General features: G+C 44.8%; 1 protein-coding gene across 1 annotated transcript in view; it reads right to left on the bottom strand.

The window, feature by feature from the left end:
- LARP6 (La ribonucleoprotein 6, translational regulator) overlaps window positions 1-11,200 on the bottom strand; it is a 49,940-nt gene extending 38,740 nt beyond the window's left edge. The window contains exon 1 of the mRNA XM_077263873.1: window positions 10,685-11,200. Coding sequence (XP_077119988.1) covers window positions 10,685-10,923 — 239 coding nt within the window. The 5' untranslated portion in view covers window positions 10,924-11,200. The remainder of the gene's footprint in view (window positions 1-10,684) is intronic.
- Window positions 11,201-24,126: the final 12,926 nt, after the last annotated feature.

Below are 24,126 nucleotides of genomic sequence, written 5' to 3'. Positions count from 1 at the left end.
GATGGTGTATCCATAATTACTGGAATATTGTAGATTTGTATGTTGAATGTGGAGGCACACCCAAAAACCTACCTGAACCTCATCTGTATTAATGATTTTATGAAGACTGGTTTTGATAATTTGCAAAAGCTATGAATAGTTTGAGTGATGTCTGTGACCTTTAAAATGCCTCACAGTTCTAAGTAACAGTCTCCAGATGCCACCAGAAAGCCGTATCCCAATGGTGACCTTATCTTGCTTCTGTCACTGGACTCTACAACATAATTTGCATACATGAGTAATTAGATGTCTTAGACCTGATGAAAATGTGGTACTCGCTTTGAAAATCTGTCAAAATGGCTACATAAGTCTTTTGAAGGTTTACTTGATCTCTGCTCACCTTGCCCAATAGACAGCTCCTTAGTTCTCCTCCTGCTGCTGAGATCTCACACTGCTCAGTACAAGCTGCAGCTAGCAGTCCGTTTGGGACGCCGGAGACTGAATATACTTGTATGAATGAGCTATTTCACTCTATAGCTGGACTCCTAAAATGCTCTTTTTATATCAGTATTATACAGATATTCTGACACTGATTTTTCAAAATAAGTACACCAACATCCTCAAGTCTGACGTATGTAGTGTATACCTTTTGAAATCTGGTGACACATCTACTTTATGCTGAGCAGAATTCAAGACTTAACAGCAGCATTATGGTAATGTGGAATATTTATATTTATATACTTTTATAGAAATTCAGAAAATTTGCACAAAAAAATGCAGCTGATTTGATAGGCATATTGCACATCACCATTTCTATCGTCGGTGCTCTTATACCAATCATATCCATCATGTCTGAAGTGACCACTGACTGTATAGACAACAGCCAGGGTGTAGCTGGTAATATATTATGGCTACAAATGGTGGCTACAACTGTGGTTTGATACTCCTGTGCTGGTACAGCTATTTATTCAGAGTTTCTTCATGGGCACAGTGAAGAAGACATGAACTATGGCACCATTGAGTAAGTAACATATGCACAGTACGTCAAGAGCCTGAAAGCCTGTGCAGATCTAAAAAGTGATGAGCATGCATTAGATGCCCACTAAGAACAATAAGGGGGGCTCATGCTGCTCTCTAAAAAACGGATAAGGGGCTAATAAGGAACCTGCTGCATGGCTGCCAACCCCAGGATGAACCTTAAACAATATTGGCCATTTTGGTGGACCAAGAAATGGGCTGAGGAATTCAGAGGGACTCTGTCAGCACAGAACGACTGTTCAAACCAAGTACAGGCGCTCGATGCATCCTTGGTGGAGCCAATCAGTTGTATATACCTGCGTGGTTTTCATCTATCTCCACTCTTTTCTGGCCGTATGAAGGCAAAGAAGAGAATCAAAGTAGAGAGGGTGAAGACAGGGAGAACAAGCAGGTGGGAAGTTGTATTTTACTGGTTGGCCCCACCAAGGGTGCACCGAGCGCCTGGACTTGGTTTGAACAGTCTTTCTGCGCTGTAAAAGCCTCACATATGCCTACGTGAAGTTTGTTTTTTCGGTTGTAGGAGACTCAGTGATTCCGGCACTGCTATTCATACACGGCCATGAATTCATGAATTCAGTCTAAGGGGTATCGTTTCTCTTTATGGAGAGTGACATACCATCTCTGGCTTGTCAAGGTAAGGAGGCTTATTTGCCGTACAATGCTCCTCTGGGAATTTAAATATGCAAATTGCCTCTTCTGAGAAAAAGAGGACTTAACTCTATAGCGCCACCTGTTGGAAGTAGCGATCCTACAATTTGTCAGGAACCCCTGACCGCTGCCACCAATTTGTCACGATTCACACCGTGACCGTCAACCCTACGTCACGGATTGGGGTGACTTTAGGCCAACAGACGGCTATCACATGTGCAGGGGGCTTATCTTAGGCTTCTTTCACACTTCAGTTGTTTGGCGTCAGTCACTTCCCACATATTGACGGATCGACGGATCCGTCGCAATTGTTGAGAAAACGGTTCCAACGGATCCGTTATTTTTGACGGATCCGTTACTTGGGGGTTGTCTGGGAAAAGTATCTACTTTTAGGAGCATGCGCAATTGAAAAAGCGGATTGGGGCGACGGATCCGCCGAAATGATGGTCGCGACGAATCCGTCGCCCATAGGCGGCCATTCTATGGAATGACGGACGCGACGGATCCGGCGCGAACCGTCATTTTGGCGTTGACAAAAAACGTTTCAATGTCCGTCTATGTCTAGACAACGTTCGCCAAATTTCGACGGATCCGTCGCATGACGGATGGAACGGACGACCATCCGTCGCAATCCGTCACCAAAGCAAGTCTATGGGAAAATAACGGATCCGCCAAAAAAAAAATTACGGATCCGTTATTTGAGGAAACTGGCGGTTTTAGACTGACACCAAACAACTGAAGTGTGAAAGAGGCCTTAATTATCCCTCCACTGCTACAATGTGATAAAAAAAAACACACACAAGGCTATTGACCTCTTAGTTTTCAGCAGGGGCTTATTTTAGGTATCCCACTGCTCTTCCATATACCATGAACTGCAGGGATCTACTGTATGAATATCCCGCTTGTAGGATCGCTACTTCCAACAGGTGGCGCTATAGAGTTAAGTCCTCTTTTTCTCAGAAGAGGCAATTTGCATATTTGAATTCAGTCTAGCACTCATTGTATCGGTAACAGCAGTCCATTGTAAGCTAGTCACAGGCAGCATGGCCGGGTTTTCCGTCCGTACGGGGTGGCACATGCTTGTGGGGCCGGTGGCCAGATCACGCAGATCCTGGTATCCACAAAGGTGGTTTTAGGACAGGGGTGCACTCAACCATACAGTCAGACATGCCTGATAGTATCTGGTGGCTGCTCACATATATTTTTCATGTTGAGGAGTACAAGGTAGAGCTGTAGGGGTGAGTAACTATTAATGGCCCATTGTGTGGCCATGTCTGTAACCATCTCATCAGCTAAGTGAGGAGCAGATGAAGTAAAGAATTAGAAATGTGTAAGTGCTGCCATAGTCATCCTAGTCTATGGGAGAAAGGAAACTCTGCCTGTCAGCCTCTCGTATAATCTACAATGAAGAAGGCTGATCCCACGGCCTATTCCTTTCTAGATTGTGACTGGGAGAGAAGAGGACCTCTATCGTCCTGATAAGTAGTTGTGCTGAGGATGGAATCTGCACCTATTTGATGTTTGTTTTGATATCGCATTGCAGTCTACATTGTGGTTTCAATCTGGCATGTGGCCCTCAGACTAAAATAGTTGTGCATCCCTGATTTTAGGATGAACAATGGATGCTCCGTGGAACAAGAGATGTGAGGGCCACAACCTGAGCTACATTGTATAAAATGGTGGTGTCAGTTGCAATAATAATGTTGTGGGTTTCTTGGGAGGATTAACACAATGCCAGCTTGCCATTAATTTCACCGGCGTAGACCATCTTCTGTGAGCTGTAGTTACTGGACTGAAGTCTTGGGGTATGTTTCCATGGTCAGTAAATGCTGCGTACATCCGCAGCGTCCAATCCGCAGAGGCCAGATGTTACAGCATAGTGGAGGGGATTTAATGAAATCCCATCTCCACTATGCGTTCAGAGACGTCTCCGGCTTCCCTGCGTATATGCACATGTGGTGCGTCTTTCTAGACTGCAGCATGTCTATTTATCTGGCGGAGACGCTTAGTATCTGCAAGATAAATATTACAGTCCACTTTATAGTATGCGGTGATTCCTCATGGTTCAATGAACACATGTGGAATCACCGCACATACAAAAGTCGGCAGCACTTTGGACGGAGCAGACGTGCTGCGTCCAAAGCGCTGCCGTATCCTGAACGTGGAAACATACCCTTGCACCTGCACCCATATACTACACCTAAGGTTCAGGCTGATGCTACCATGTGTACAGCTCGCAGAGGAGGTCGTCTCGGGACTCCGATTCACATATGGGCTATGAACAGATAAAGGTCTGGATGGAGGATCCGCTTCTGAATCAAGAGCACAAAAAATATTTTCATTTGATGTTAGGAAAAAGATAATTTGTCAGATTTAAACAGAACCTCTCCATATTCCATTCCAAAGCTGCAGACCTCACCCAATGCTTAGACTTTATGTACACAAGAGTGCAGAAGTCATAAGAACGCAACCTACAGTTCTATATAACTGATGAATGGCTCCATGTATCAAACTGGCGGGGGACTGACTCAAACGTACAATGCTATATACTGTGTGTGTGTGTATATATTTACATATAAAGTACATGCCGGCATGTTAGAAGTGTGCATAGGATGAACCAAGGCCACAGGGAACAGCTGATTAGCGGAGGAGAACATGACCACAAATCTCACACTGATGGCCTGTCTTTCCTAAAGTTGTTTTAAAAACAGACCCCTGATGGCCATGGGCATTTTTTCAACTGTACTATGTAACGATGTTGCACTTGAGACTGACTTCAGAGTCCGTGTTCCATTGGGCTACTGACACTAGTGATGTGGCCGATGGGTCACCAGTACACAATGAAAGTGATGCTCATTCTGCAGTAATCGGATGTGCCAGCGCTAAACATCAAACTTTGTAGATGCATAGTATGGCAGCCAGGAAGTGTATTGGGCAGTCGGGGAGCTTGCACACCTTCTGTCACTTCATTTCATGAGGCTTCTCTGCACGGTCTCGTCAGATTACTACCAGGCGGGAGTCATTTCTGTTACTGAGACCGCTGCAGCCATACACTGGGGTCACTACTGCAGTTGTGCGGACAGGTTCTCTTGGATGCACGCTTTCTACAGAGAAATACCAGAAGGCATGTTCACACTACATATTTTCTGGTGTTTTTTTTAAGAAATCTACTCAAAAATACAGCATGAAAGCAGCATGATGTAGAGACGGAGACCCTGATTCCAGTGATGTCACTTGGCTTTTCCCAGCACTTCCAGTTGATTTACATACATGGGAAAGACCTGTCAGTCACCTCTAGCCGTGCAGGGAGAATACAGACAGGTGCAGTGACTAGCTGCCCGGACCCCTAAGGGTATGTGTCCACGTTCAGGATTGCATCAGGATTTGGTCAGGATTTTCCATCAGTATTTGTAAGCCAAAACCAGGAGTGGAACAATTAGAGGAAAAGTATAATAGAAACATATGCACCACTATTGCATTTATCACCCACTCCTGGTTTTGGCTTACAAATACTGACGAAAAATCCTGACCAAATCCTGATGCAATCCTGAACGTGGACACATAGGCCGGCGTCACACTAGCGAGTTTTGCGGACGTAAGAGCGCAGAAAATACGTCCGTAAAACTCGCCAAACAAACGGCACAATTATTCTCAATGGGGCTGCTCCTATCAGCCGTATATTACGGTTCAGTATTATACGGCTTTCTACGGCCGTAGTAAATCGCAGCATGCTGCGTTTGTCAGCATATTGCGCAAATAATACGCCAATGAAAGTCTATGGTGGCGAGAAAAATACGGATTACACACGGACCAGCAGTGTGACTTGCGAGAAATACGCAGCGGTGTTAGTGACAAGCCGGTAATTCAATTGCCGGCTTTTCATTTCTCCTTCCCCAACCCGACAGGATATGACACATGGTTTACATACAGTAAACCATCTCATATCCCCTTTTTTTTTGCATATTCCACACTACTAATGTTAGTAGTGTGTATGTGCAAAATTTGGGCGCTGTAGCTGCTAAAATAAAGGGTTAAATGGCGGAAAAAATTGGCATGGGCTCCCGCGCAATTTTCTCCGCCAGAGTGGTAAAGCCAGTGACTGACGGCAGATCTTAATAGCCAGGAGAGGGTCCACGGTTATTGGCCCCCCCTGGCTACAAACATCTGCCCCCAGCCACCCCAGAAAAGGCACATCTGGAAAATGCGCCTATTCTGATACTTGGCCACTCTCTTCCCACTCCCGTGTAGCGGTGGGATATGGGGTAATGAAGGGTTAATGTCACCTTGCTATTGGAAGGTGACATTAAGCCAGATTAATAATGGAGAGGCGTCAATTATGACACCTATCCATTATTAATCCAATTGTCTGAAAGGGTTAAAAAAAACACACACACACGTTATTAAAAAGTATTTTAATGAAATAAACAAACAGGTTGTTTTAGTATTTTATTGCTCTCTCAATCCATCCGGAACACCCTCGCGTGGCAAAATAATAAACCAACAATATACATACCTTCTGATGTACTGTCAGGTCCCACGAAGTAAATCCATCTGAAGGGGTTAAATCATTTTACAGCCAGGAGCTGCGCTAAAGCACTCGCTTGTGGTTGTAAAAACCCCGGGTACTGAAAGGAAATCAGGGTGATCTGTACTTACATTGAGTTGCGGTGATGCGCCCCCTGCTGGATGTCCTCATGAACTGCAGCCTGGGAACTTTTTCCCACGCTCCAGGTCATATGAGGACATCCACCAGGGGGCGCATCACCGCGACTGAAGGTAACTATAGGTCATTGACCTACATTTCCTTCATTCGCAGGGGCTTACAAGCACGAGCACAGCTGCATTAGCAGGGCTCCTGCTTGTAAAATTTTTTAACCCCTTCAGATGGATTACCTCGTGGGACGTGACGGGTCAGCAGAGGGTATGTATGTTGTGGGTTTATTATTTTGCCAAGCGAGGGTCTTGAGATGGATTGAGAGAGCAATAAAATACTAAAACAACCTGTGTGTTTATTTCATTAAAATACTTTTTAATAATGTGTGTGTGTTTTTTTAACCCTTTCAGACAATTGGATTAATAATGGATAGGTGTCATAATTGACGCCTCTCCATTATTAATCTGGCTTGATGTCACCTTACAATAGCAAGGTGGCATTAACCCTTCATTACCCCATATCCCACCGCTACACGGGAGTGGGAAGAGAGTAGTCAAGTGCCAGAATAAGAGCATCTTCCAGATGTGCCTTTTCTGGGGTGGCTGGGGGCAGATGTTTGTAGCCAGGGGGGGGCCAATAACCATGAACCCTCTCCTGGCTATTAATATCTGCCGTCAGTCACTGGCTTTACCACTCTGGCGGAGAAAATTGCGAGGGAGCCCACGCCATTTTTTCCCGCCATTTAACCCTTTATTTTAGCAGCTACAGCGCCCAAATTTTGCACATACACACTACTAACATTAGTAGTGTGGAATATGCAAAAAAAAAGGGGGGATATGAGATGGTTTACTGTATGTAAACCATGTCTCATATCATGTCGGGTTTGTGAAGGAGAAATTAAAAGCCAGCAATTGAATTACCGGCTTTTCACAGATATCGCGCTGAATTAAATATAAATATAGAATATATATATATGTGTCTCTATGAGAGTATATATATATATATATACTGTATATATGTTTTCCCGAACATTTGAGCACATAAATCCATTAGATGTCGGTTTTGCAAGCCTGCGAGAAAATATCGCAGTACGGATGTCATACGGAGGATGCCATGCGCAAAATACGCTGACACACCCTGCCTACGGATGACATACGGATCACTATTTTGGGAACATTTCTCCGTATTACGGCCGTAAAAAACGGACCGTATTGTCTTACGCTGAGTGTGACGCCGGCCATACCCTTACACTATCCTAAACTATTTTGGAGCATTTCAGAGAAAACAATCAGCCGGGTACTGGTCCGTGCTGGTCCCAGTTTGGGAAGCACAAATCAGGTGACAGGTTTCTTTTAAACCGATTTTTTTTTTTTTTTTTAGCAATTTTCTTTTAGGTGATTTATTTATTTTTAGAACAAACTCACTCTAGAAAAAAAAAAAAATTATATAAAAAATATATACACACATATATACACACACACACACACACACACACACACACACACACAGTACAAACCAAAAGTTTGGACACACCTTCTCATTTAAAGATTTTTCTGTATTTTCATGAGTATGAAAATTGTACATTCACACTGAAGGCATCAAAACTATGAATTAACACATGTGGAATTATATACTTAACAAAAAAAGTGTGAAACAACTGAAATTATGTCTTATATTCTAGGTTCTTCAAAGTAGCCACCTTTTGCTTTGATGACTCCTTTGCACACTCTTGGCATTCTCTTGATAAGCTTCAAGAAGTAGTCACCGGGAATGGTCTTCCAACAATCTTGAAGGAGTTCCCAGAGATGCTTAGCACTTGTTGGCCCTTTTGCCTTCACTCTGCGGTCCAGCTCACCCCAAACCATCGCGATTGGGTTCAGGTCTGGTGACTGTGGAGGCCAGGTCATCTGGCGTAGCACCCCATCACAATCCTTCTTGGTTAAATAGCCCTTACACAGCCTGGAGGTGTGTTTGGGGTCATTGTCCTGTTGAAAAATAAATGATGGTCCAACTAAAGGCAAACCGGATGGAATAGCATGCCGCTGCAAGATGCTGTGGTAGCCATGCTGGTGCAGTATGCCTTCAATTTTGAATAAATCCCCAACAGTGTCACCAGCAAAGCACCCCCACACCATCACACCTCCTCCTCCATGCTTCACGGTGGGAACCAGGCATGTAGAGTCCATCCGTTCACCTTTTCTGCGTCACACAACGACACGGTGGTTGGAACCAAAGATCTCAAATTTGGACTCATCAGACCAAAGCACAGATTTCCACTGGTCTAATGTCCATTCCTTGTGTTCTTTAGCCCAAAAAAGTCTCTTCTGCTTGTTGCCTGTCCTTAGCAGTGGTTTCCTAGCAGCTATTTTACCATGAAGGCCTGCTGCACAAAGTCTCCTCTTAACAGTTGTTGTAGAGATGTGTCTGCTGTTAGAACTCTGTGTGGCATTGACCTGGTCTCTAATCTGAGCTGCTGTTAACCTGCGATTTCTGAGGCTGGTGACTCGGATAAACTTATCCTCAGAAGCAGAGGTGACTCTTGGTCATCCTTTCCTGGGGCGGTCCTCCTGTGAGCCAGTTTCTTTGTAGCGCTTGATGGTTTTTGCCACTGCACTTGGGGCCACTTTCAAAGTTTTCCCAATTTTTTGGACTGACTGACCTTCATTTCTTAAAGTAATGATGGTCACTCGTTTTTCTTTACTTAGCTGCTTTTTTTCTTGCCATAATACAAATTCTAACAGTCTATTCAGTAGGACTATCAGCTGTGTATCCACCAGACTTCTGCACAACACAACTGCTGGTCCCAACCCCATTTATAAGACAAGACATCCCACTTATTATACCTGACAGGGTACACCTGTGAAGTGAAAACCATTCCCGGTGACTACCTCTTGAAGCTCATCAAGAGAATGCCAAGAGTGTGCAAAGCAGTCATCAAAGCAAAAGGTGGCTACTTTGAAGAACCTAGAATATAAGACATCATTTCAGTTGTTTCACACTTTTTTGTTAAGTATACAATTCCACATGTGTTAATTCATAGTTTTGATGCCTTCAGTGTGAATGTACAATTTTCATAGTCATGAAAATACAGAAAAATCTTTAAATGAGAAGGTGTGTCCAAACTTTTGGTCTGTATATGTGTGTGTGTGTGTGTATATATATATATATGTATATATATATATATATATATATATATATAATATTGTTTACCCCTAGCCCAAGGCAACATGCACGGCACACACGTTGAGTATTTGGGGAGCGCACGACTCCAGCTGCCACCACCTTCTCCGCACCGCTGTGTGTTTGTATACAGTCAGCATGTGATGTCCAATTGTGGCCGGAACACATTAGTGTGATCTCACTGTAATGATCTGACCATGCTCTTATTTGGGAGATGAAGATGCACTCTTCTCCTCTTACCCCAAGATATCTGCTTTTACAGACTATAGATTATGTAGCCTGACCTGGATACACTGCTCAGTACAAGTTTCCCTATATATTCTCCTTATAGGATAGATGTGCCCACCTCCCAGTACATGCTCCCCCCAGTAGAGACCACTGTGCTCCGGTCTGGGCTACAGCCTGAGGAGTGCGCTACGTGCTTCTCACCAGGATTTTAGGAAATCTTATTTGCTGCTCGCATAGAATGATGTTATGATGCTCGTAAGCTTATCAGTTCTCCCCATGTTGGCGACATCCTACAGATGGCATATGTCATGTCCCTAAAACGGAGCGGACATGTCTGATACTGGCATGATGACCCCTGAACATCCAGCATTGTTATTCACAGGGCATTGTCAGCTGGCACCTGCGTCACTGCTGGAGGATGGGCAGACAGTGGCTCCAAACCAGCACCAGTGTAAGGTCATCACAGGCAGGCACTGACCCATGGCAGAGGGATAGGACAGGGGGGCAGCAAGAGGATAACAGGGTGGGAGGACAGGGGCACAGGACAATAGGATGGGAGGACAAGCGGTAAAAGGGGGCAGAAGGACAAGGCATGCAGACACAGGGCAGGATAGGACCGGGGGGCAGGATAGGACCGGGGGGCAGGATAGGACCGGGGGGCAGGATAGGACCGGGGGGCAGGATAGGACCGGGGGCAGGATAGGATCGGACAGGATAGGACAGGGGGCAGGATAGGATCGGACAGGATAGGACAGGGGGCAGGATAGGACAGGGGGCAGGATTGGACAGGGGGCAGCATAGGATAGGATAGGGGCCAGGCTCCTCTCCTCCATCCTTATGAAGAAATCGCATGCGATGTGTCTGATGCAACAATGACATCGCGCGCGTTTTGTACGTGACCGCTACACGTGTAACATCTGCCAGTGTGCCGTGGGTTTAACCCCTCGCTGCCCTTACCTGTACTTGTCGCTGCGGCTGAAGTCATCCTCGCTGCAGCTCCCTCCTTCCAGGCCCCCTCTGTAATCCACAGTGTCTGGCTCATCATCCTCTGCGGCTTCTATGGCCACCCTGATCTGCACCTGCATGCCCAGGTCCCATCCGCTCCCCACTGGCACTGCCCCCGCAGGTGAGTCCACGCCGGGAGGACAGGGTGCAGGCAATGGCAGGACCTCCGTGGCTGGCACAGATTGAGACATTTGCTTCCTTCGTAGATGGAGATTAGGGCAGGGTAGGTGTCAATGCAGAGCCTGCCAGACCCTCCGAGGAGCGGGCGCTGGCACTGCCACACACTGCAGCCCGTTATAGCCCCTTCCTGCTGCTGAGAACACAGCTCTGGTCACCTCCTCCTCCTTCCAACCAGAGGAAGAGACGTCCTCGTCCTCCTCCTCCTCCTCACCCACCACCAACCATCCGCAGCCCTCAGCAAGTTCTTCTCAGCCAGAAGGCGGTGCGGCTGCTCCATGACCATGTAGTGACACCAGAACGCGACGTATGCGCCCTCTGCTGGACGTGCTGCCAACTGCACAACAGGGCCATATCTGTACACATGGGAGCCAGCCTAGTGCGGAGCCGCGTCCGTATACACGGGTGCCATGCTAGTGCAGAGCCACGTCCGTATACACGGGTGCCAGCCTAGTACAGAGCTGGCGGCGTCCGTATACATGGCCCATGGGTGCCATCCTAGTGCAGAGCCACGTCCGTATACACGGGTGCCAGCCTAGTGCGGAGCCGCGTCCGTATACATGGGTGCCAGCCTAGTGCAAAGCCACGTCCGTATACACGGGTGCCAGCCTAGTGCAGAGCCACGTCCGTATACACGGGTGCCAGCCTAGTACAGAGCTGGCGGTGTCCGTATACATGGGTGCCAGCCTAGTGCAGAGCCACGTCCGTATACACGGGTGCCGTGCCAGCATAGTACAGAGCTGGTGGCGCCCGTATACACGGATGCCAACCTAGTGCGGAGCCGCGTCTGTACACACTGGTACCAGCCTAGTGCGGAGCCGCGTCCGTATACACGGGTGCCAGCCTAGTGCAGAGCCACGTCAGTATACACGGGTGCCAGCATAGTACAGTGCTGGCGGCGCCCGTATACACGGATGCCAGCCTAGTGCGGAGCCGCGTCTGTACACACTGGTACCAGCCTAGTGCGGAGCCGCGTCCGTATACACGGGTGCAAGCCTAGTGCAGAGCCACGTCAGTATACACGGGTGCCAGCATAGTACAGTGCTGGCGGCGCCCGTATACACGGATGCCAGCCTAGTGCGGAGCCGCATCTGTACTCACTGGTACCAGCCTAGTGCAGAGCCACGTCCGTACACACTGGTACCAGCCTAGTCACGGGTGCCATCCTAGTACAGAGCTGGCAGCGTCCGTATACACGGGTGCCAGCCTGGTGCAGAGCCGTGTCCTTACACACAGGTGCCAGCCTGGTGCGGAGCCGTGTCCGTATACACGGGTGCCAGCCTGGTGCAGAGCCGCGTCCGTACACACGAGTGCCAGCCTGGTGCAGAGCCGCATCCGTACACACGGGTGCCAGCCTACTAGAAAATTTAAATAAATTCGTCCATTTTTTGCACTTTTTTTTTGTTTTCGCCATTCACCGATCAGTATAAATAACATTTTAGGTTTATTATTCATGTTAATATGGCTGCAGCGATCCTAGTCACGTTTCCTTATTCCTGTATAGTACGACATTGGTGCTACATGAGGATTTTTTTCACACTATGGGAAATGGTGGTGTAATCTGTAGTAACGCAGTGCAATGCTCCTGTACTGCAGTGTATTCCTACCAGTCATTGTTAACATCTCAGGCCTGCTGAGTGTAAGGGTACTGTCACACAGTGGCACTTTGATCGCTCCGACGGCACGATCCGTGACGTTCCAGCGTCGCTTGATTATCGCTCCAGCGTCGTTGCAATGCACGGCACTGGAGTGATAATTTCATGACGTAGTTGCGATGTAGAAGTCATACCGGACATTGGGAATATCGTGCACACCTTTGTTACACGCTGCGATCATGCCGCCACAGCGGGACACTTGACGACGAAATAAAGTTTCAAACAATCTGCTACGACGTACGATTCTCAGCGGGGTCCCTGATCGCTGCTGCGTGTCAGACACAGCGATATCGTAACTATATCGCTGGAACGTCACGGATCGTGCCGTTGTAGCGACCAAAGTGCCACTGTGTGACAGTACCCTAAGGCAAATAAAGATGGCACAGATGGTTGCCATGACAACCCATTATCACAGTGTATCCAAGAGATCAGCTAAACCCTTTTAATGGTGTGGCTGTTTTTGCCAGTGGCATGTAAGGAGTAAAACGGTTGGCGCAAATCCCGGCCATGGCATCAGGTTGTTGGCTGTAATGTTCACGTTACTCTCGGTGATTCAGTAAGGATGGGGCTTAAACATGGCGCACTGAGACTTACTAGCCCACTGCTAAGTCTGAGACTTACATTTGGTGAATATTACAGTAAAGTACAGTCAAATGTGTCTTAAAGGTACCTGCCCGGATAGTTTTCCCCATATTGGCCCACTTTACATAAAGCATGCATTTCCTGCATTTTTTTGACAGAACTTGGTGAACTTCATGGGCATTCAGGAACGTGGCTGCCTGGACGGGTGCGTGCACATGATTCTGGACTCATTAGGCAAGAAATCTCCTCACACATGTCCTTACTACTATCCCTCCACAGCTCTGTGTCATCGTCAGAAGCTTTACCTTTTTTACAGTCCTTCTGTCATGAGACTGCCTGCCACACCCTGGATGAAGAATGTGGCATGCGGGTATGTTGTCTCCCAGGGCCAATATCCCCATTAGCATTCATGTCACGTAAAACGTGCAAAAAATCTATTGGCTCCCAGTGATGAGGAAACCTGCATGCAGGCTCGGACTGGCCCATAGGGTAACAGGGCAATCCCCCGGTGGGCCCCTGTGCAGATCTGGGCCTCCAACTCCCCTGAATGGGCAGTACTTGGCATAATTCTCTTGATTCTCTCTGTACAGAAAAAAACAGCATCTTATCATTCATTAACCAAACTACCCAGTTTATTATTATATAACAACATATGTAAATTTGTGAACAGGGGTAGTGTAATATTTGTATGCAGGTGAAAAGTGGACCCCCAACCAAAGTCAATGTTACTGGTGGTCCCTTCGCATCCCAGTCCGACACTGCCTGCAGGTATATCTGCCGTTGCTGGTGGGCTTGTGATAAAGTATATCGGGGGGGGGGGGGGGAGGGGAGGGGAGGTATGGGAATAGGTCAGCTGTGGAACACTTGGCCTTTTGCCAAACTAAATAGAAATATCTGTAGAAGGCTGACTTCACCTCTGGCATGGGTAGTCACCAGGCCCAGACCAGCAGGTCTAAAGGCCTTAAGGTACCTTCACACTGAAATACTTAACAACAATATCGCTAGCGATCCGTGACGTTGCAGCGTCCTGGATAGCGATATCATTGTGTTTGACACGCAGCAGCGATCAGGATCCTGCTGTGACATCGTTGGTCAGAGCTAGAAGGCCAGCACCTTATTTCGTCGCTGGATCACCCGCTGACATCGCTGGATTGGCGTGTGTGACGCCGATTCAGCGATGTCTTCACTGGTAACCAGGGTAAACATCGAGTTACTAAGCGCAGGGCCGCGCTTAGTAACCCGATATTTACCCTGGTTACCATTGTAAATGTAAAAAAAACCAAACACTACATACTTACATTCCGATGTCTGTCGCGTCCCCCGGCGTTCTGCTTCCCTGCACTGTGTCAGCGGCGGCTGGCCGTAAAGCAGGGCACAGCGGTGACGTCACCGCTCTGCTTTACGGCCGGCGCTTACAGTGCAGGGAAGCAGAACGCCGGGGGACTCGACAGACACCGGAATGTAAGTATGTAGTGTTTGTTTTTTTTTTATATTTACACTGGTAACCAGGGTAAACATCGGGTTACTAAGCGCGGCCCTGTAACCCGATGTTTACCCTGGTTACCCGGGGACTTCGGCATTGTTTGTCACTGGAGAGCTGTCTGTGTGACAGCTCTCCAGCGACCACACAGCGACGCTGCAGCGATCGGCATCGTTGTCTAGATCGCTGCAGCATCGCTAAATGTGACGGTACCTTTAATCACTGAGCGAGCATCCTCAATCATTGGCATGAGTAACCATGGCCATGAGCAGTGAGAAACAAGCAACTGCTCGCTCGTTTTCTGATCACATCTTTGAGGTGGGCCTAGATAGTCATTAATGGGAGCATAGAGTATCTCCTCATACCAACAACGTACAATCTGTATGGGACCGAGCAATTGTGTGTCCCTATACAGTCTGCACTGGCTGTGAAAGTGGGACGTTAAATGAGCGATGAATGACTTCTTGTGCTGTAAAGAAGCAAAGTCACTCCTTATTGTGCAGTGTCTCTGTGCCTTAGAGACGCCATCGGCAGCCGTAGCTTTGGCGGAGTACGTGTGCTTGTTCTGCCCAGTATATTGGAAGTAATATGTGTGCTTAGCGTTAGTCACCTCTGAGCAAATACGTCTGGCATCTGCTTTATGCTCACCGGTCTGCGTGGTCTAGATCTCTACTCCCCATCAATCACCATGGTGAACTGAGAGAAGAGATGTGTGCATTAATAAAGGGCCTAATGTGTGGAAAGATGGAAGATTTACATACAAACATGTCAAGGTAAGAGGACCTGTGACACCAATGTAGTGTTCAATGAGGCCTCAAGGGAAACGCCACATGGGGTGTCATGAATGCGTCCAAAAACCATCGAAACACGTAGATGCTGCAGTTTATAAATGTATTGTTTAATGGCCGCTCAGTTTTGCTGGTAAACCTGCTGTTTACCTGCATAATTGTGCAGTCATTGAACATTTAGTTTAAAACACGGCAGTGGCACATGCTGGCTTTTGCGGCTCCAATGCCGTTCTGTGGGGCCCTACCTAGGCATCAGTCACACATCAGTGTATCAGGGTTCGACTGCAACGCATGGACTGGTTAGGCAATATGCACACGTTCAGTGTTTTATCAGTATTTTACCTCAGAATTGGTAAGCCAAAACCAGGAGTGGGTGATAAATACAGAAATGGTGACGTGTTTCTATTATAGTTTTCCTCTGATTGTCCCACTCCTGGTTTTGGCTTAAAAACACTGATGTAAAAAACTGACCAAATACTGAACGTGTTAACATGGCCTTACGAATCTCCTGGCCCGAAAATGACAGCTTTGTATATGCCCATGAGACTGTCAAGTTTGGGACAGGAGGCCCAGAGCCAGTCTGTGCACCACTGTTCAAACACGGACAGTGTCTCCTGGACGTCTGTATCTGCCCTTGTATTTTGCACAGATCAGAGACAAGGATGCGGCTTTATAGATCATTGAAACTCTATGGGTCAGTGCGCTGTCCGAGGAAAAAACGGACAGAACACAGATGAGTCAAATGCATGTGTGAATCCAGCCTTAAAGGGAGTATGTCAGCCCAATTGACAGTATAAGCTAAGCACATAGCCGTGTAATGGATATACAGTATAGCCCCCTATACAAATCGTACTTTAGTATTTTAATTGTTTCCTCCTTTCTGCAGACACTGAAGTTTAATCAAAGATGTAATTAGGGTTCTCTAGGCACCAGTAGGGGATGTGAGTGCAGAATCTTTTTTCAGGTGGGTCTGCCCCGAAACCTGCTTAAAAACACACCCAGAAAAAGCTAAGTGGCCATCTACTATATAATTGTCTAAGGGTAACTTCTGTCTTTCTGTCTTTCTTTCTGTCACGGAAATCCCAAGTCGCTGATTGGTTGCGGCAAAACAGCCACGACCAATCAGCGACGGGCACAGTCCGGCAGCAAAATGGTCGCTCCTTACTCCCCGCAGTCAGTGCGCGCAGTCCACACTCCCCCCAGTCAGCGCTCACACAGAGTTAATGGCAGCGTTAACAGACCACGTTATGCCGCGGAGTAACGCACTCCGTTAACGCTGCTATTAACCCTGTGTGACCAACTTTTTACTACTGATGCTGCCTATGCGGCATCAATAGTAAAAAGATCTAATGTTAAAAATAATTTAAAAAATCATTATATACTCACCTTCCGTGGGCCCCCGGATCCAGCCGAGGCCTTTCCCACTCCTCGCGACGTTCCGGCGACCAGTCCATGCATTGCGGTCTCGCGAGATGATGACGTAGCCGTCTCGTGAGACCGCTACGTCATCATCTCGCGAGACCGCAATGCACTCTTGGGACCGGAGTGTCGCGAGGAGCATCGGTAAACGCCTTGGCTGGATCTGGGGGCTCCAGAAGGTGAGTATATAACTATTTTTTATTTTAATTCTTTTTTTTAACAGGGATATGGTTCCCACATTACTATATACTACATGGGCTGTGTAAGATACTACATGGGCTGTGTTACATACTGCGTGGGCTGTGTTATATACTACATCTCTGTGCTATATACTATATGGGCTGTGCTATATACTACATGGCTGTGGTATATATTACGTGGCAATATACTACATCGCTGTGCTCTATACTACATGGCCTGTGTTATATACTGCATGGGCAGTGTTATATACTACATCTCTCTGCTATATACTACGTGGCTGTGCTATATACGTGGCTGTGCTATATACGTGGCTGTGCTATATATACGTGGCTGTGCTATATATACGTGGCTGTGCAATATACTACGTGGCTGGGCAATATACTACGTGTCTGTGCTATATACTATGTGGCTGGGCAGTGTACTATGTGGCTGTGCTATATACTACGTCGCTGTTCTATATAGTACGTGGCTGTAAACTACATACATATTCTAGAATACCCGATGCGTTCGAATCGGGCCACCATCTAGTTTGTGTATAATGATGTGCTGTTCTTATGATCAGTCTTTTGAATGTCTTTTAACCACATCAGGTTTCTAAAGAAGACAAGTGGTTTACAGAAGTGCATTGACGATTCTAATGGTGTGTTCAGCTCTGAAGATGTTCTGCAGTTTATAGTACACGTCAATGGGAAGGCTCAAAAGATGCCCAGATGTCTTTTTGATCGTTTAGCCAGCATTTTTGCTTTATAAACTTCTTGTGGTTTCTTCATTAATGAATAGAGTTGAAACAAACTAAATTTGGAACATGCCATTAAAAAGCCAACACAAAATGTAATAATAAACCATTAAAACCTCTTTTTGGCTAGAAGTGATGAAATAAGCACTAAAAATATGCTTCAAATATAAAAGTGGTGTAAATTACAACAGAAATGTGTGCTAGTCCCTCAGTAGCGACACTGCAGCTGAAAGATGCACCAAAGTAATTGTAAGGTACTTGCCATTTAGTGAGTTTGGCGCATCCTACATCCAGACTGGCATACAAATTGCCAGTATTGATGGTTCGGACCAGTTTGTCTTATTTGTGCTAGGAGATTTAGGGTTGATTCAGTTGTTTTGAGTATCATTCCAAATCCAGACCTCCATGGGATATTCATTTTGATTTACATTGATAATTGTTATGTTTTATTGTTCTGAACACATTCCACTATGCAATGAATAAAAATTTGCAACTAGAATATTTCATTCAGAGACATCTAGGATGTGGTATTTTAGTGTTCCCTTTATTTTTTTGAGCAGTGTATATTACTATATGTCTAAATCCTACACTGTACACTAAACTTATTAGTTATGCATTACACTTTACCATATATATAAAAGATGCAGAACATTGTTCACACTATATTATAACGCGATTGGTTACTTCACGGGCAAGAACACAATATTATAGTCCACCACTCTTACAGGAGCACAATGTTGTAACTCAATAGCAGAAAAAAAACAACATGGCAGATAAATGTCGTAAAACCACACAGAAGCTATGGAACAACCCACCCCCCCAATAGCTTTAGTATATATAAATATACTGTATATCACAAAAAGTTTACATACACTATATAAAAAGACACAAATGCATGTTTGTCTCAATATCCAACATGAAATCAGAATAAACTTTTCTCGTTTTAGGTCAATTAGTATTACCATAATTATTATTTGCCAAATGCCAGAATAATGAGAGTGAGAGAGAGAATGTTTTAAGGCATTTTTATTACTGCAAAGTCAAAAGTTTACATACATTTCATTAGTATTTGGTACCATTGCCCTTACACTAAATTACTTGGGTCAAACATTTGGGATATCCTTCCACAAGCTTCTCACAATAGTTGGTCGGAATTTGGGCCCATTCCTCCTGACAAAACTACTGGTGTAACTGATCTGGATTTGTAGGTCGCCTTGCTCGCACCTGCCTTTTCAGCTTTGCCAAAGAATTTTCAATAAGATTGAGATCAGGGCTTTGTGATGGCCACTCCAAAACATTGACTTTATTATCCTTAAGCCACTTTGTTACTATCTTGGCAGCATGCTTCAGGTTATTATCCATTTGGAAGACCCATTTCCGCCTAACTTAATGGCTGATGTCTTCAGATGTTGCTTCAGTATTAACACATAATCTGTATAATGTAACTTTATTCTTTCATGAGTTATTTACAAGTTTAAAATGTGTTCAAAGTGCTGGCCATTGTGTTGGATTGTCAATGCAACCCTCTTCTCCCACTCTTGACACACTGATAGCAACACCGCAGAAGAAATGCTAGCACAGGTTTCCAGTATACATTGTTTCAGATGCTGCACATCTCATATCGTAAGGCAATTGTCAATGCTGTGAAGATACGAGATGTGCAGCATCTGAAACAACGGATACTACAAGCCTGTGCTAGCATTTCTTCTGCGGTGTTGCTATCAGTGTGTCAAGAGTGGGAGAAGAGGGTTGCATTGACAATCCAACACAATGGGCAGCACTTTGAACACATTTTATAAGTGGTCATAAACTTGTAAATAACTCATGAAACAATAAAGATATGTTAAAACCAAGCACACCATTGTTTTTCTTGTGAAATTCTCAATAAGTTTGATGTGTCACATGACCCTCTTCCCATTGAAAAAAGTAAAGTTGGATCCAACATGGCCAACTTCAATAGGGTCGCCATGGTCACCATCCATCTTGAAAAGTTTCCCCCCTCCCATATACTATTGTGCCACAAACAGGAAATTGATATCACCAACCATTCCCATTTTATTTATGTGTATCCATATAAATGTCCCACCCTATATTATGTGAAGTGCTCCAGTCCCTCTTGTAGCACAACAACCCCAGAGCATGATGCTGTGACCCCCCTCCCCCTGTTTCACAGTTGGGATGGTGTTCTTAGGCTTCCAAGCTTCTCCCTTTTTCCTTCAAATGTAACGATGGTCATTATGCCCAAAAAGTTTAATTTTAGTTTCATCAGACCACAGGACGTCTCCAAAAATTCAGGTCTTTGTTCCTGTGTGCACTTGCAAACATTAATCTGGCTTTTTTATGTTTCTTTTGGAGTAATGGCTTCTTCCTGGCAGAGTGGCCTTTCAGCCCTTGTTGATACAGTACTCGTTTCACTGTGGATATTGACACAATCTTGCCAACTTCCGCCATCATCTTCACAAGGTCTTTTGCTTTTGTCCTTGGGTTGATATGCACATGTCAGACCAAAGCACGTTCATCTCTGGGACACAGAACCAGTCTCCTTCCTTAGCGGTATGATAGTAGGACATTCCCATCTTGTTTGTACAGATGAACAAAATTGTACCCAAGGATGAACCAGACTTGTGCAAGTCCTCAATTCTCTTCCTGATATCTTGGCTGATTTCTTTAGACTTTCCCATGATGCTGCACTAAGAAGCAGTGTGTTTCAGGTGTGCAGTAAAATATATCTACAGGTGTATCTCTAATCAGGCTCGGACTGGCCCACAGCATAACAGGGGAATCCCCCAGTGGGCCCCTGTGCAGACCTGGGCCCCCAACCCCACTGTATGGGCAGTACTTGGCATAATTTACTTGATTCACTCTGTACAGAAAAAAAGCAGTATCTCATCATTCATTAACCACGCTGTTATTATTATATAGAGATAGAGGTAAATTTGTGATCGAAGGTAGTATAATATTTGCATGCAGGTGAAAAGTGGGCCCCCCAAAGTCAATGTTATTGGTGGGCGCTTGTCACCCCAGTCTGACACAGGTTGTCGTGCTTGCACAAGTGCTCTGACTCACTCTAACAGCACTTGTGCTGATCTTTATGGGGTGTGAAGAGCCCCACTGATCTGATAATACTGGCCTATTCTAAGTATCAATAATCTAAACCCCAAGGCACGGAGTCAGAAATTACTGCTGGCAGATTACTGCTATTTATTCTGTAAAATTGTGAATGCAGCTGTTGGCTATTAACAGCTTGTAATCGATGATGAGTATCAGATAGAGTAAAGAAATATTAGATCATTTTCACTCATCCAATATTCTCATAGTGTTCTATCCATTATAAACAAGTACTCATTATAGTGTATGGGCGTGCTCACATGTCCAGCTTTTTTATAGATAAATTGACGCAATCCGTGTGGCATCATAATGCTGTCCACTTTTCACTGTCAAATTAGTAGAAGTTGGAAAATGTTGATCTTTTTCAATCCTTTCAACCAAAAACCACACTTATGGTATAAATGTACATTGTGACCAAAAAAATTACAAAAATCATTTAAAAATCATTGACCAAAATGTATCCATATAAGGGGACAGATATGATTTCCCATTGCAGTTCTTGAAGAGAAACATCTTATGAGCCCAGTTTCCTACATGAACCAGACACCTAAATAAACTCTAGAAGTTATAATATCTGACGGCAGCACAAAATGTGTCAACTGAGATAAACTAAGTTTTAAAACGCACTCCTCTTAATATATTGCTATCATCATATTATCCCCTTGACCCCCAAGGGTGGTTTGCACGTTAATGACCGGGCCAATTTTTACAGTTCTGACCACTGTCCCTTTATGAGGTTATAACTCTGGAAAGCTTCAACGGATCCTGATGATTCTGACATTGTTTTCCCGTGGCATATTGTACTTCATGGTAGTGGTAAAATTTATTTGATATTACCTGCGCTTATTTGTGGAAAAAACGGAAATTTGACAAAAATTTGGAAAATTTCACAATTTTCCAACTTTGAATTTTTCTACAATTAAAATCACAGAGATATGTCACACAAAATACTTAATAAGTAACATTTCCCACATGTCTACTTTACATCCGCACAACAAAAAATTTTGTTGTTAGGGAGTTATAAGGGTTAAAAGTTGACCAGCAATTTCTCATTTTTACAACACCATTTTTTTAGGGACCACATCACATTTGAAGTCACTTTGAGGGGTCTATATGATAGAAAATACCCAAGTGCGACACCATTCTAAAAACTGCACATCTCAAGGTACTCAAAACCACATTCAAGAAGTTTATTAACCCTTCAGGAGTTCCACAGGAATTTTTGGAATGTTTAAAAAAAAAATGAACATTTCACATTTTTTCACAAAAAATTTACTTCAGCTCCAATTTGTTTTATTTTACCAAGGGTAACAGGAGAAATTGGACCCCAAAAGTTTTCCAATTTGTCCTGAGTACGCTGATACCCTATATGTGGGGGTAAACCACTGTTTAGGCGCATGGCAGAGCTCAGAAGGGAAGGAGCGCCATTTGACTTTTCAATGCAAAATTGACTGGAATTGAGATGGGACGCCATGTCGCGTTTGGAGAGCCCCTGATGTGCCTAAACATTAAAACCCCCCACAAGTAGCAACATTTTGGAAAGTAGACCCCCTAAGGAACTTATTTAGATGTGTGGTGAGCACTTTGACCCACCAAGTGCTTCACAGAAGTTTATAATGTAGAGCTGTAAAAATAAAAAATAATATTTTTTCACAAAAAAGATTTTTCGCCCCCATTTTTTTATTTTCCCAAGGGTAACAGAAGAAACTGGACCCCAAAAGTTGTTGCTCAATTTGTCCTGAGTACGCTGATACCCCATATGTGGGGGTAAACCACTGTTTGGGCGCATGGCAGAGCTCGGAAGGGAAGGAGCGCCATTTGACTTTTCAATGCAAAATTAACTGGAATTGAGATGGGACGCCATGTCGCGTTTGGAGAGCCCCTGATGTGCCTAAACATTGAAACCCCCCACAAATGACACCATTCTGGAAAGTAGACCTCCTAAGGAACTTATCTAGATCTGTTGTGAAAACTTTGAACCTCCAAGTGTTTCACTACAGTTTATAAAGCAGAGCCGTGAAAATAAAAATTCTTTTTTTTTCCACAAAAATTATTTTTTAGCCCCCCAGTTTTGCATTTTCCCAAGGGTAACAGGAGAAATTGGACCCTAAAAGTTGTTGTCCAATTTGTCCTGAGTACGCTGATACCCAATATGCGGGGGGGGGGGAACTGTTTGGGCTCATGGCAGTGCTCAGAAGGGAAGGCGCGCCGTTTGGAATGCAGACTTAGATGGATTGGTCTGCAGATGTCACGTTGCATTTGCAGAGCCCCTGATGTACCTAAACAGTAGAAACCCCCCACAAGTGACCCCATATTGGATACTAGACCCCCCAAGGAACTTATCTAGATGTGTTGTGAGAACTTTGCACCCCCAAGTGTTTCACTACAGTTTATAAAGAAGAGCCGTGAAAATAAAAATTCTTTTTTTTTCCACAAAAATTATTTTTTAGCCCCCCAGTTTTGTATTTTCCCAAGGGTAACAGGAGAAATTGGACCCTAAAAGTTGTTGTCCAATTTGTCCTGAGTACGCTGATACCCCATATGTTGGGGTAAACCCCTATTTGGGCGCACGGGAGGGAAGGAGCACTGTTTTACTTTTTCAACGCAGTTAGCTGGAATTGAGATCGGATGCCATGTTGCGTTTGGAGAGCCCCTGATGTGTCTAAACAGTGGAAACCCCCCAATTCTAACTGAAACCCAAACACACCGCTAACCCTAATCCCAACCTAATCCCAACTGTAAATGTAATCCAAACCCTAACTTTAGCCCCAACACTAACTTTAGCCCCAACCCTAACCCTAACTTTAGCCACAACCTAAACCCTAACTTTAGCCCCAACCCTAACCCTAATGGAAAAAAATGGAAATAAATACATTTTTTAAAATTGTATTATTTTTTCCCTAACTAAGGGGGTGATGAAGGGGGGTTTGATTTACTTTTATAGCGGGTTTTTTTTTGGCGGAATTTTATGATTGGTACCGTCACACACTAAAAGATGCTTTTTATTGCAAAAAATAGTTTTTGCGTCTCCATATTTTGAGAGCTATAATTTTTCCATATTTTGGTCCACAGAGTCATGTGAGGTCTTGTTTTTTGCGGGACGAGTTGACGTTTTTATTGGTACCATTTTCAGGCACTTGACTTTTTTGATCGCTTTTTATTCCGATTTTTGTGAGGTAGAATGAACAAAAACCAGCTATTCATGAATTTCTTTTGGGGGGGCGCTTATACCGTTCCACGTTTGGTAA

Source organism: Ranitomeya variabilis, chromosome 5 (assembly GCF_051348905.1).
Source record: "Ranitomeya variabilis isolate aRanVar5 chromosome 5, aRanVar5.hap1, whole genome shotgun sequence".
In the NCBI taxonomy this organism is placed as follows: Eukaryota; Metazoa; Chordata; class Amphibia; order Anura; family Dendrobatidae; genus Ranitomeya; species Ranitomeya variabilis.
The sequence above is the reverse complement of the archived record's forward strand: the minus strand, read 5'-3'. Positions and strand labels throughout refer to the sequence as shown.